The sequence below is a fragment of the Bos javanicus genome, chromosome X (assembly GCF_032452875.1).
Source record: "Bos javanicus breed banteng chromosome X, ARS-OSU_banteng_1.0, whole genome shotgun sequence".
In the NCBI taxonomy this organism is placed as follows: domain Eukaryota; kingdom Metazoa; phylum Chordata; class Mammalia; order Artiodactyla; family Bovidae; genus Bos; species Bos javanicus.
The window spans coordinates 76,200,234-76,214,109 of NC_083897.1; the positions used below are offsets into that span (position 1 = coordinate 76,200,234).

The following is a 13,876-nucleotide window of genomic DNA, read 5'->3' on the forward strand; positions in this document are numbered from 1 at the left end:
TACCAAAGACAAAAGGGCAGGGGAGGGATAAATTAGGAATATGGGATTAACATATATACATTACTACATATAAAATAGATAATCAACAAGGACCTACTCAATATTTTATAATAACTTATAGTGGGAAATAATCTGAAAAAGAATGGATATATGTATAACTGAATCACTGTACTATACACCTGAAACTAACACAATATTGCAAACCAACTATCATATAAAATAAAAATTAAAGATACAAAATTTATTATAATCTGTTATACCAGCAATAGGAAACTATTAAATAATACAGTCACCCAGCTGGTATACAACAGAACTGGAATATTGCAAATAGGTCTGGTGGACTCCAAAATCAATGCTCTTTCTATCACTATGGAGATGTGGTGCTTTTAAAGAAATGGTGGATGGGACTTCCTGGTTGTGCAGTGGGTAAGAATCCACCTGCTAATGCAGGGGAACACGGGTTTGGTCCCTGATCCTGGAAGATCCCACATTCCATGGGGCAATTAAGCCTGGTGCTGCAACTACTGAGCCCACATGCCCATGCTCTGCAACAAAAGCCACCACAATGAGAAGCATGTGCACTGTAATTAGAGAGTAGGTCCCACTTGCCACAACTGGAGAAAGCCCGCATGCAGCAACAAAGACCCAGTGCAGCCATAAATACATAAATATTAAAGAAAAGAAACAGTGGATGCAAAGTGAAAGGTAAAAAGCTACAAGAAGGAAGAAGAGCTTAGAACTGATTCTGTGTTCTACAATATGACCTCTTCTACATGGCCTGTTGTTTTTCATTTCAATACTTATAAAGTTATTTGGATTTAAAATAATCTTTTCAAGTAATTGCTAATACTTCTGGCTAGATCTAAAGGTCATTAGTACTTTAGAATGAATTCATCTCAGTTTTTTATTATGTGATGCTAATAACTGCAATGAAGAAATTGAAATTTTGATTGGGTGAGGGAGAAGCAAATAATGCTCAAGTAATGGCAGCACTTCAGTTTACAGACAGGCCTGGGGGCTGGGGGAAGGGCTTTGACAATGAAAAGCTGGGGGCCATTCAAGGGCAATAGATACAATATGCCAAAGACTATTTCAAACTTTTTCAGAGAACTGCCTGCATAGAAGTTTTCAGATTTAAATTGCATGAGATCCTATTTATACTAGCAATTTCATTTAAACCTTGTCCTCAAGAACCTTGCCTTTCACACCTTACTCATCACTCATTTCCACAACTAGTGGTCACATCTATGAAAAGGAAGCATTAAGCAATTCACAAATTTGACTAGGGCTCACTGGCTCTAGTCAAATTTGTGAAAGCAGCAGCCCAATCTCTCTCATCTCTATTTGAATTTTAGCAGGGCCTTTAAAGCCTCCCCCAACAGAAGGTTTCTGGCTTCTTTGTTTTGCTTTGGTTTTGTCTGGAAGGTTTTGAAACCTGACTGCACGTCTTTCTCAGAGGTCAGTCAAGACTCCAGTAAGAAAGAGGGCTGGCCAGCCAAGCAGATACCTCAGTGATTTTTTTCTTCTATTTTCATTTCTAATCTTATTTTCATACCCTGAATAATCCCAAGGATTTGAGAGGGAAATAAAACTTAGTTTTTCCTTACAAATAAGTTTAAAACCCTTCCTTAACTTGAATAAGTGTTTAGGTATGGGAATATATTTTCAGCGGGATCCTCATACACACTGTTGTATAGGACTTCCCAGTTGCTAGAAAAGCTCTTGTCTCCATTTAGCTCATTTAGGTTAGACAATCTATAAAGAAAGTATTACAGGCTATGAAGGAAAGGAGGACAATTATATTCCTTTGTTTCTTATCCTCACTAAAAGATACAGCAAGAGGAGTGAAGTCTGAAGGGAAACAGATTTCTTCCCTCTCACTCTTAGTGAATGTGTGGTACTGCCTCCAATCCTGCCCCATTGTTGATTAAAAAAAAAAAAAAGACACCTAAAACCACAAGGTAGTTTGGAACTTCTGGTAGAGGAGTTGGATGATATAACAAAACAGACACTGACAAAAAAATTCTTTTTTTTAGAATACTATAATTGTAAAGTTGAAGGCACATCCTTGGCAGAAATATGATCAATTGCATGCTTATGGAAAAACAAACCACTGAATATCTTGACTACAGAAGATGATTATTGCACAACATTGTCCACTGATGTTTTGGGTATTAACCAACAATGGTTAATTAAACATTTCTTTAAAAGCATAAGATTGAGACGCCTGGTTTTGGCTATAAAAGGCATTTATTATCAATGCCATTACAGAAGCTCTTTTCACTGAAGAACAAGAATTCATGCTTTTGTATTTTATCTGGTTACCCATACCAGATAAACTTTCAGAAAGACTACAGAAAGTTAGTGTAAAAATAACTAATAATTTGGCATGAATCTAAATATTTTATATTTGGTAAAACAGTATTTTTAAAATATAGAAAATAAACAAAAAAATCTAAAAGGAGTGAGTCCAGAAATGTTTTTATTCTTATTAAAACAACCAGTAACCAGATGCCTCACCCAAAGGAAATAACAAAATAGAGTAAAATAAATATTAAGGAAAATAATTTTAAAGCAAGATTCACAAGTAATAGAATAAATTCTCTAAGAGCATACATTTTTGATTTTTAAGCTGTGTATATAAAAGATATGGACATTTAAATTTTTGGAAACATTTTGTCTACAATGCAATTTTAAGTATTCTTAACAAGGAATACATCCAATAGAATAACTTTTAAAAAGTTAAAGCAAAGTATAAAATTATTTGTTCACAAGGCATCAAATCTAATACTCTAAAATGTTGATACTAAACTAGGAAAAATAACACTTCTATTGTCACAACTGACAACCATACTTCTTTAGACTATGACACTAAATAGTTATGTTTTAACCTTTGAAATTTAAAAGGCATCTTTGGGTATTTAAGATAAAAGATGCCCCTTAGTTGAGTCTGAATCAGCACTGGATATGAAAACATCCTTGTTATCATCAGACTGAGGGCATGGTTGCTGAATGAATACAGAAGAGTGACGAAGGAACAACAAAAAACGAACTTCAAATATTCTAATATCAAATTCAAATATAAATCCATTTCCTTCTATATGGTAACATGTGTATACGTGTATGATACGAGTAAACACAGACGTATATGCACACATTTATAAAGTTTGTTCTCATTAGTAAATAATTACCTAAAGCTAGTTGCTAACTAAAAGCAGGGTTTTTGATCCCCTCCACATATCACCTGTTTGGTGACTACATATGCTCTATGAAGCTAATGGGAGCTCAGAATTGCAAGAGACTTGTGGAAGAGAATTCAAAGATAGTGAAAGATATTTAAAGCAGGATTCTTTCGAAATGGCATGTTTTCTATTCCTGTACAAAAGGCTAAATTATATTCTTGATTTTTCTCAGATTATATAGGCTCTCTTCTCATTGACCTATGACGTGCATCTCTTGGCATGTGGGGCCAAATGGACAACTCTAACACACACATGAAATAAACGTAGTAACTGGCTATGTTCAAGTGCTTCAGGGAGATAGGAATGAGAATGAGGGGAAAGCTGTCTCTTTTTTCAAAAGTCTCTATTGTACATTTTTTTGTATTAGCTATTTCTTCTAGAAGAAACAAGTTATGGTATGATGGACCACTGGAATTGAAATAAGAAACAAGTATTAAAATTCAAATTGAAAGCATGGAAGATGGCATAGGCATTGGTCTAAAAAGAGCCTAGACATACAAATTCATTCATATTTCATTAAAATTGGTTTGCTTTTCTAGATTAAAAGCACCTTCATCACATTTTAGTTCTCTTTTCAAGATAGATGAGATAAAAATGAGATCTTTTCCAAATCTTAAAAGTCAATGTAAAAAAAAATAAGTCAATATAGAATTATGTTGTAAACTTTTTGAGTCTGTATGAAAGAACAAGAGAAAAAGGAAGTTGGGGAAGAAGAAACCCATCCCCTACTCCCACATGATTTGACTCTGCTCTATAAAAACAATTTTTAATATAATAATTAATATTTACTGAGTATAAATCTTATGTGCTAGGCATTGAGTTATTAGCTTTACATGTGACAATGGGAATAGATTTTAGGAACTTACGAGTTTTTTTCACTTACATATTCTGCATCTGAAATCCACCTTGCAGATAACAAATTAGTTTAAATAGTCATACAAGTACCATACCTCTGACCAATGTATTAACTCCCAGGCACTCACAGGGCAATTTCTAAATTTATATGCCAATGAGAAGCCTATAAATCTGCCAATCACACTAACTAGCAAGTGCAAATATTTTAAACTACAGACAAATATAGATTTGGCTAAAACGTATCACAATCTAGGGAAATTCTTATTTCTGTATTACAATTTGTATTACAATTTACTATAGTTTTTGGAAAAAGCAGCTTAGTGTAATGGCATTATTTTAAAGTCATTTTGAGAGATTATCTAAAACAATAAGACAATTAAAATCTATTAAATTATAAATATCAGCTAATGTCTTGTATTCTTTCCAAAAAGGACAGATTTAGTGAATCCAGGCTTTCATTCCAATCCCAAAGAAGGGTAATGCCAAAGAATGTTCAACCTACCACACAACTGCACTCATTTCACATGCTAGCAAAGTAATGCTCAAAATTCTCCACACCAGGCTTCAACAGTATGTGGACCAAGAACTTCCAGATGTTCAAGCTGGATTTAGAACAGGCAGAGGAACTCAGAGATCAAATTGCCAATATCCATTGGATCAAAGAAAAAGCAAGGGAATTCTAGAAAAACATCTACTTTTGCTTCATTGACTACACTAAAGCCTTTGACTTTGTGATCACAACAAACTGTGGAAAATTCTTAAAGAAATGGGAGTACCAGACCACCTCACCTGCCTCCTGTGAAACCTGTATGCAGGTCAAGAAGCAACAGTTAGAACCAGACAAGGAACAATAGACTGGTTCCAAGTTGGGAAAGGAGTATATCAAGGCTATATATTGTCACCCTGCTTGTTTAACTTATATGCAGAGTACATCATGCAAAATGCCAGGCTGGATGAAGCACAACTGGAATCAAGACTGACAGGAGAAATATCAACAACCTCAGATATGCAGATGACACCACACTTATGGTAGAAAGTGATTAGGAACTAAAGAGCCTCTAGATGTGGACAGTGAAAAAGCTGACTTAAAACTCAACGGAGTGCTCAGCCTTCCACTGAAGACTGGTCTGCAGCCCCCACCACCCAGGCCACAGAATGGGTAGGAACCACCACTGAGTGGTCGTAAGCTGTTCTTCCAGACACTTGTAGAACTTCCACAAACTTCCACCAAAATGGAAATTTGGTTGATGGAAAATAAACTGTTTCTAAAAAAAAAAAAAAAAACTCAATGTTCAAAAAATGAGTATCATGGCATCTAGTCCTATCACTTCAGGGCAAATAGATGGGGAATAAATGGAAAGAGTGACAGACTTTATTTTCTTGGGTTCCAGTCACAGACTGTGACCATAGCTTGTTCCTTGGAAGAAAAGCTATGACCAACCTAGACAGCATATTAAAAAGCAGAGATATGACTTTGCCAACAAAGGTCCATATAGTCAAAGCTGTGGTTTTTCCAGTAGTCACGTATGGATGTGAGAGTTGGATATAAACAAGGCTAAGCACCGAAGAATTGATGCTTTTGAACTGTGGTGTTTGAGAAGACTCTTGAGAGTCCCTTGGACTGCAAGATCAAACCAGTCAATCCTAAAGGAAATCAGTCCTGAATATTCATTGGAAGGATGGATGCTGAAGCTGAAGCTCCAATACTTTGGCCATCTGATGCAAAGAAATGACTCACTGGAAAAGACCCTGATGCTGGGAAATATTCATGGCAGGAAGAGAAGAGGACGACAGAGGATGAGATGGTTGGATGACATCACCGACTTAATAGACATGAGTTTGAGCAAGCTCTGGGAGATGGTGAAGGACAGTGAAATCTGGCATGCTGCAGTCCATGGGGTGGCATAGAGTTAGATGTGACTGAGTGACTGAAGAACAGCAAGAATAACAACAAGGTAACTTTATGACCAGTATATGTTAAAGATGGTAGTGTCAATCTTTGGGGAAAAAATCAATTGTAGAAGTGGCACAAAATCTTAAGTTTCTGAACCAAGGCTGACAGACAATACTAAGAACTTATAGCTGAATTCAGCAGGAATGAACTGAAAGATTACACAGAGCTAAGGAGTCACTGAAGGAAGAATCTGATCTATTTTTTTTAATAGTGGAAAGATGGGAAGCAGGGAACTATATAGGCCCTTAAGGTCTTTGAGCTATAAGACAAAGAAACAAAGAAGGTACTGGAAAAGTTGTCAGTTACTTTTGTCAATGAGAAGCTATCTACACTAGCTCACTTGAAAGAACATAACAAAAGTAAACACACTGGGGCATCTAAGAAAGCAACCACAAAGACCAAGATGCAGGGAGAATAAGAGGGGAAGAAAGCCTGTAATAAATAAGGCACGTCTATTTTTAAACAATTTCTACTGTTTTTCTTCAAAAACTAGATGTTTTATACAGTGCTTTGAAAGCCACTGCTCCCCAATCTGGCAGGCAGGGAGAAGGGCTCAAGAATCTCAAGATTATGCACTCAAATTTTACAATGTTTAATTATCTTTTCTTGAACTTTTAGTCAAATAAAAAATTATTTATGACTTCAGCAGCAATTCAGCATCTTCAGCTGTAGGACTTGTAAACCTCACTGCTCTACCTTATCTGTTGCTAGTGAAAACAAAAAATACTGGAATTTCATTTTCAGTAAAGCTAGGTTCTGAGCTGATGCCCTGAAAAAGGTATTTTTGCCATCAGACAAATGCAATTCAAATAGGTTCCCTAAAATGAGAGCATGAGACCAACATAAAGCCTTGCAATATTTTAAAAAGCTAAGGTGATCATGAATACTGTGTCAGTGCAGGACAACATCATCTAGCAGCATTCTCTGTGGTCTGTTACAACGCACTGTCGTCATCTTCCCTGCAGTCTCCGACCAGGAGTGAGTGCTTGTCAGGTTCACTGGTACCAACGCTGTTTAGTGATCGTTTATCAGACAGTAGTGAATTTATGGAGGCTCTGCTGTAATTAACAATTCGGTCCAGCAAACCCAGTTTAGGAGAATTTCTTGAGGTATCATCTATTCCAACATGAACACTTATTTCTGAAGGACTTTTCTGTCCCATTTGGTTTCGGGCATGTAGTTCATAATTCTCATAAGTTGGTTTCCTGTAACTGGAAAGATGCAAAAGTATACTAGTTTGAAATAATCAAATGTGAACCAGGTGCTTGTTACATTCAAAAATGAAAAGAGATTTGGATAGTATGAAATGTATAAAGGTGGCCCCTGCTACGAATTTAGCTCAAAAGGAGTTGTGTGAGGTCACATGATCAGAATCCTACTTCTCAGAGCCAGTGCACTAGATTTTACACCCCGCAGTGCTTGTGGTTGCTCTGTATAGACTACACAAGGTGATAATTACATAAAATTAATATTTATTATTAAAAACAGTTTGGGCTTATCATTAATCAATACAAGAATAAAACCTAGCAAGACTGACTGTGGGTGATAAAAGGAATACAAAAGAGAAGCGTGAGCAAGCCATTATACTTACAGTTTAAGGAAGAGTGAAGAAAGTACTACTGAAACAGATGAAGCAGCCATTGCAGCAGATCCCATCCAGGGTTGCAAAACCAAACCAATGGGCATAAAAACTCCTAGAAAATAAGTTTGGATTAATTAGAGCAGACAGTACTAAACACATTACCAATGTGTTCCTAATACATATATACAAATCATTTCCTTCCTCAATATTTAATCAGCAATTTATCCTCCTGTTGGTACAGATTTATGTCGTTGCCGATTTTTCACTAACAGAGTGTGGCTGTGAACATTCTTGTACATGTCCCCCTGTTTGAGAACTTCCCTAGGGTACATACCCAGAGGTGAAACAGCTGGATTATAACATGGGCACACCTTCAACTTTAGGTAGATGCTTCTCAGTTGTTCTCCAAAGTGGCTATACCAGATCACAAACCCCCCAGTAGTGTATTAGAGTTCATATTCTACAAACTTATCTACACTTGGTTTTGACAGACATTTTAAAATTTGTTCAAATGATAGAGATGAGATAGACTTACTGCACTTGTAGTTTTTTTATGTGCTAATCTGTATTTTTGTACTTTTTCTACAGTGACCATATATTACTTGTATAATTTTTCAAAAATAATTTGCTCCATGAATTAATCTCCCTGGACTTTGATTGTTCTACTGTGTCTTCTCTGTATCTGTGTTTCCCTGTTAATAACCAGCTTTGTAATTGTTCTCATGTTCTTCATGTTCATCTTTGGCTCTCTAACCAGAGAGAACAAAATGTGATAACTATTTTTCTTTCTTTTTTAAAAAAAATATTTAATTTTTATTTATTTTTGGCTGTGCTGGGTCTTCATTGCTGTACATGGGCTTTCTCTAGTTGCAACAAGCAGGGGCTACTCTTCACTGCAGTGTGCAGGCTTCTCACTGTGATGGCTTCAGTAGTCGAGAAGCGTGGGCTCCAGTAGTTATGGCTCATGGGCTTAGTTGCTCCACAGCATCTGGGATCTTCCCCGACCAGGGAAGATTCAACCCGTGTCTCCTGAATTGGCAGGAGGATTCTTAATCACTGGACCACCAGGGAAGTCTGATAACTATTTTTCTCATGTTATTGTTAACACCTACCAAGCCCCTAGGTAACAGGGATGATCAGATGCTTATTAAATAACTCTAACCTGCTTTTTGGAGGTTCATATTCTTTTTTTTGGGGGGGTCATATTCTTTTGTTCAATCTCTCTCTCTCTCACACACATACACACACCCCTGGCTCCCCAACCTAAAAAACTGTTGGTATCTTAAAACATTACGAACATTCTCTATGTGTTATAATTACAACAATGAAACAAGATAAAAACTGATACAGAGTAAAAAAGATCAGAAAGATATGTACAAACTAAAATACCAACAATAGTTGTATTTGGGTAGTGAGATTAAAGGTAAATTTATTCTCTTCAGCAAAAAAAAATAAATGACCAAGTAAATAAGTACATATGGAGAAAGAGATGAAGCAATGTGGCAAGATATATTAACTGTGAATTTAGGCGAAGGGTACACAGATTTTATTATATCATTTTTTCCCTTATTTTTGTAGGTTTGAAAATTTCAAAATACAAAGTTGGAGGGGAAAAAAAGGTAAAATAAAATAAACCTGTCTGAATGATAATACATTTTAAGGCATAATGAAAATGCTGAAAATTTAAATTACTGATTTTCCCTGATAGCTCAGTTGGTAAAGAATCTGCCTGCAACGCAGGAGACCCTGGTTTAATTCCTTGGTGGGGAAGATCCACTGGAGAAGGGATAGGCTACCCACTTCAGTATTCTTGGGCTTCCCTTGTGGCTCAGCTGGTAAAGAATCCGCCTGCAATGCAGGAGACTTGGGTTTGATCCCTGGGTTGGGAAGATCCCCTGGAGAAGGGAAAGGCTACCCACTCCAGTATTCTGGCCTGGAGAATTCCATGGACTGTATAGTCTATGGGGTCGCAAAGAGTTGGACATGACTGAGTGACTTTCACTTTCACTTTAATATTATCTCTCACCATACCAGCAGGCTACATACAAAACTGGGCTCAAAACCAGTAAGAAGAAGACTAAAACTTCCAATATGGTAGACATCTAATGACTTCAGGAAAAAAGCAACACAAGTTAACCATCACATACCAGCAGCTATAGGAATTCCAATCAGATTATAAATTAGAGCAAAGACAAAATTTATCCGAATCCTCTTGACTGTCTTCCTTGATAAATCAATACTTGCCACTACATCCAGAAGATCATTCTGAGAACAGAAATTTTTATGATATTAGCAATAGATTCTAACTTAACTAATAACTTGTATTTGATACCATGTATGACAAAGATGATGTGTATCTTAGGGAAATATGTGAATTAAATCTCAGATACTGCTAAAAATTTGAGTCAGTCTTGGAAGAGGTTTTTCAGAATTTTTTTCTCAGGGTTCTGAAAACAATTTTAGGGTTGTATGCTGGTACAGGGACTAAACCCCACTAAAATAACTTCAGCAAGTACTTGCTGAAGATAATTGTGTTCTATGTATATTCCTAAATTTAATTCATTTAGAAGTTTGTCATTCTCATTTGCTCCCCTGAATTGAGAAAGTATGAAAGTAATTACTAAGACTTCTCATACTCCCATCCTGAATTCTCCCTTTCTCAAAGGCCAGGAGGATGGAAATTAGAAGGACAGAGTCATTGTGTTCAATATACAACATCATCTCTGACCATGCAGAGCAGTCTCACACTCCTGAAAGGTCAGGCCACCAGACTTACCCTTATTAAAACCACATCAGCTGCTTCAATGGCTACATCTGTGCCTGTGCCAATAGCAATTCCAACATTAGCCATCGCCAGAGCTGGGGAGTCATTGATTCCATCTCCTACCATTGCTACCCGTTTCCCCTCCTCTTGAAGTTGCTTCACCTTAGCAACCTTGTGGGAAGGTAGAACTTCAGCAAACACTTTAGTAATGCCAACCTACATGAGGAAAAACAAACTCCACTCATTTCAAGAAATATTACTGAGTACATGAAATATAGGGTTTCCCTGGTGGTTGAGTGGTAAAGAATCTGTCTGCCAATACAGGAGATGCAGGTTCGACCCCTGGTCTTGTCTGGGAAATTTCATGGACAGAGAAGCCTGATGGGCTACAGTCCATGGGGTAAAAAAGAGTCAGACATGACTGAGCAACTAAATAACAAAAACAACAAAGCCTAAAATATAACTGTTATATTTTATATAAAATATTTATTATTTTATATAGTGATTTTATATACATAACAATGATGGTTCATCATTTTATATGATGAGGCGCCTTCATTTTCCACCTACCAGATGTCCAGATTTTAAAATATTAGTAATATCTAGGGATAGTAAGACTACAGGGAAATGAGCTCTCTTAGATACTGTTGGTGGGTGTGTAAATGTGTACTGTCATTTTGGAGGGCATGTACCAGCATCTATCAAAGTGTGCATGTCATTTGGTTAAGGAATTCCATTCCTAGCTATATTTTGGACATTCTTATACATGTATAAAAGATGTATGCCCAAGGATGTATATTACTGCCTTAGTTGTAACAACAAAATTTTCAAAAGCACATAAATTATTATTTTTTATTAGAGGAATGGTTAAGCCAATTATGATACATTCACACCATGGAATTCAATGCAACGATGTAGAAAGAATGAAGTAACTTGATATGTTCGGACATGGACAAAGCTCCATGGACATGGACAAGGCATATATATTATTATCTGAAAGAAAGTAAACTGCTAAACAATTTGCACAAAAATGATCCAATTTATGTTGAAAATACCAGAACTATACATCTGTATATGAACAATAAGTACATAAGAAAGTGTAAGGGGCGAGGGCTGGACAGGAAGCTTGGGAAAAGGGTGACAAACTTTTTACTTTATATCCTTCTGTATCTTTTTATACAAGAGTATTTATATATTACTTCTATTAGTCAATAGAAGAGGGGAGAAGGCATTCCAAAGTAGAAAAGACTAACATGAGAAAAGTTTTAGAGGGAAGGCAAAGGTGGGGGATCAGTAGCAGGAAAATGCCACGGAAGAGCTGGTTCGTTCTACCAGTGGTATCCAGGATGGACTAGAGAGGGCCATGCATGGAGCTACTGCTGTACTTTAGGCATGAGAGGATGAGAGCCTATCTTAGGCTGGCAGCACTGGTAGAGACTACGAGCAACATTTCAAAGGAAGCATCAACAGAAACTGTGTACAATGTCACTAAGCACCTCATGAATTAAGCAAATAGCTTTTTAATTATAACAGTTTCAGAAAAAAGTACAAAGCCCTTCCTGCGCAGACAGTATGTCAATTCTTTTTTAAGGAACCAGGTATGGCTACTCAGGGATAATGAAAATAATAGGTAGTACCAATTCTTTAGCACCTGAAGGGAAGAAAGAAAATGTATGTGAAGACTTAGAAGTTAACACATACTCCCACCCCAACTACTAAGTAAACCCATTACCTGAGAAGCAATAGATCTAGCTGTTTTACTGTTGTCTCCAGTCATCAGAACTACTTCTAAGCCCATAGATTTCAGAATATGGACGGCCAGTTCTGCTTCAGGCTTCACTGTATCAGCAATAGCTATCAAACCGCACAACTCATCTAATGTAAGAGCACCAGAAAATAGAATTTGGAATATGGTGAAAGCAGAATAATAGTCTGACTTAAAATTTCAGAAAGAAATGATTTTTGTTAAACAAAGTTGTTCAGGGCTTAGCTTAACTCCAAATACCCCTAAGCCCACACAACCCCACAGTAAGCCTCTATTCTTGGTTGTGAAAATACCACAAACCCCACAGTAACCCCACAGTAAGCCTCTATTCTTGGCTGTGAAAATCTCAGAGTGAGGTAGGGGTTACTAATGAAGGTAATAATAGGAAAATGAAAATAAACTTTACTGGATACTAAAAGACTTACATTCTTCCTTTAGAGAAGTATTGCCAAGAGCTCCAAACACTTCAGCTAATTTAAAGGCAAATGAAACTGAAACCCAATACCTTCTTCAAAACTGGCATTTTATACTGGGAGGAAAAAATCACTGCAGTAGCTATTTTATTTCAAAAATGAAAGTAAATGGTATTTTCTGCTTTTCCCTAGACCTAAAAAGGCCATAGTACGATATTGCCTTCATACTTAGCAAAGATTATAAATGTTAACTAATTAATCTCACAGCTACAAACTTACCCTAAGAAATAATTTAATAAAAGCCAGGCAAATGCAAGAGAATTTTAAATTAATCAGTAACAATTATGTATTGCTGACATTTTTATTTTGCATTCAGGCTCCTTTTGAATAACCCTCATAGTTCAGATATCTCTCAAAAATATACAGAAAACAATTGAGATCACAACACTGAGTCACAGTGTACTTAAGGAAAACCTTACCATCAACTGCTACCAGTACAGCAGTCCGACCTCTTCTCTCATGTTCAGTCATGGAATCATTTACACTGTTATTAATGGCAAGACCATTTCTAATCATCCACTCCCGGTTGCCAATGAGAACTTTGTACTGCTGAGCATTAAGAGCATCTGAAAGAAAGTACAGAAGAAACATTTAGTGAACTTGTTTAATATTTACAACAACCCTTAAGGGACATTCTTCCTCTCTAAGCTTGCAGTTACTACATCGGTTTTTTTGGTAGAACATAGCCTATGACAGTGATTTCCAAATGTTCAAGGAACATACTCTACTCTTCTATGCCTCTGGGCCTTTGCACATGTTGCTGCCTCCACCTGGAGGTCCTCATCACTCCTCTCCAAATACCAAATTGCATCATATTCCTTAGAAGCTAGTTCAAGCATTACTTTCTTGGTGATGCTTTCCATTCAACATTTCCTTATGATCTTCCATGGCAATTGAATAAAGTTAAAAATATTTAGTGTACATCAGTACAACCATCAATGGTTAGATAAGAACACAGAACTACAGTGATATCTTACTAACTTTAAGTGGGCCCTTAGTGCTTTCTGGCAATTCTACTGTATTTCCCTAGTCCATTCATTCTCCATTCCTTCTAGATGGCTATTTTATACCTTTTTTTCTCCCGTTCTCATACCAGATGATGATGCGCTTCCTACTTCAGGAAGAAAATAAAAGCAATCCGAAAAGAACTTTCAGAAGCTCTCATTGCCATATATACCCAACTACCTAAGCCTCTGTACATACTGATCTAGTTTATTTTCTGTTACTATAAACAGCCCCAA

At 36.6% G+C, this 13,876-nt stretch overlaps 1 protein-coding gene across 1 annotated transcript in view; it reads right to left on the minus strand.

Moving 5' to 3' along the window:
* Positions 1-2,023: 2,023 nt before the first annotated feature.
* ATP7A (ATPase copper transporting alpha) overlaps positions 2,024-13,876 on the minus strand; it is a 129,428-nt gene continuing 117,575 nt past the window's right edge. Inside the window, exons 18-23 of the mRNA XM_061409654.1 lie at positions 13,055-13,201; positions 12,130-12,272; positions 10,410-10,613; positions 9,781-9,898; positions 7,643-7,745; positions 2,024-7,262 (exon numbers count right to left, since the gene is read on the minus strand). Coding sequence (XP_061265638.1) covers positions 6,986-7,262; positions 7,643-7,745; positions 9,781-9,898; positions 10,410-10,613; positions 12,130-12,272; positions 13,055-13,201 — 992 coding nt within the window. The 3' untranslated portion in view covers positions 2,024-6,985. The remainder of the gene's footprint in view (positions 7,263-7,642; positions 7,746-9,780; positions 9,899-10,409; positions 10,614-12,129; positions 12,273-13,054; positions 13,202-13,876) is intronic.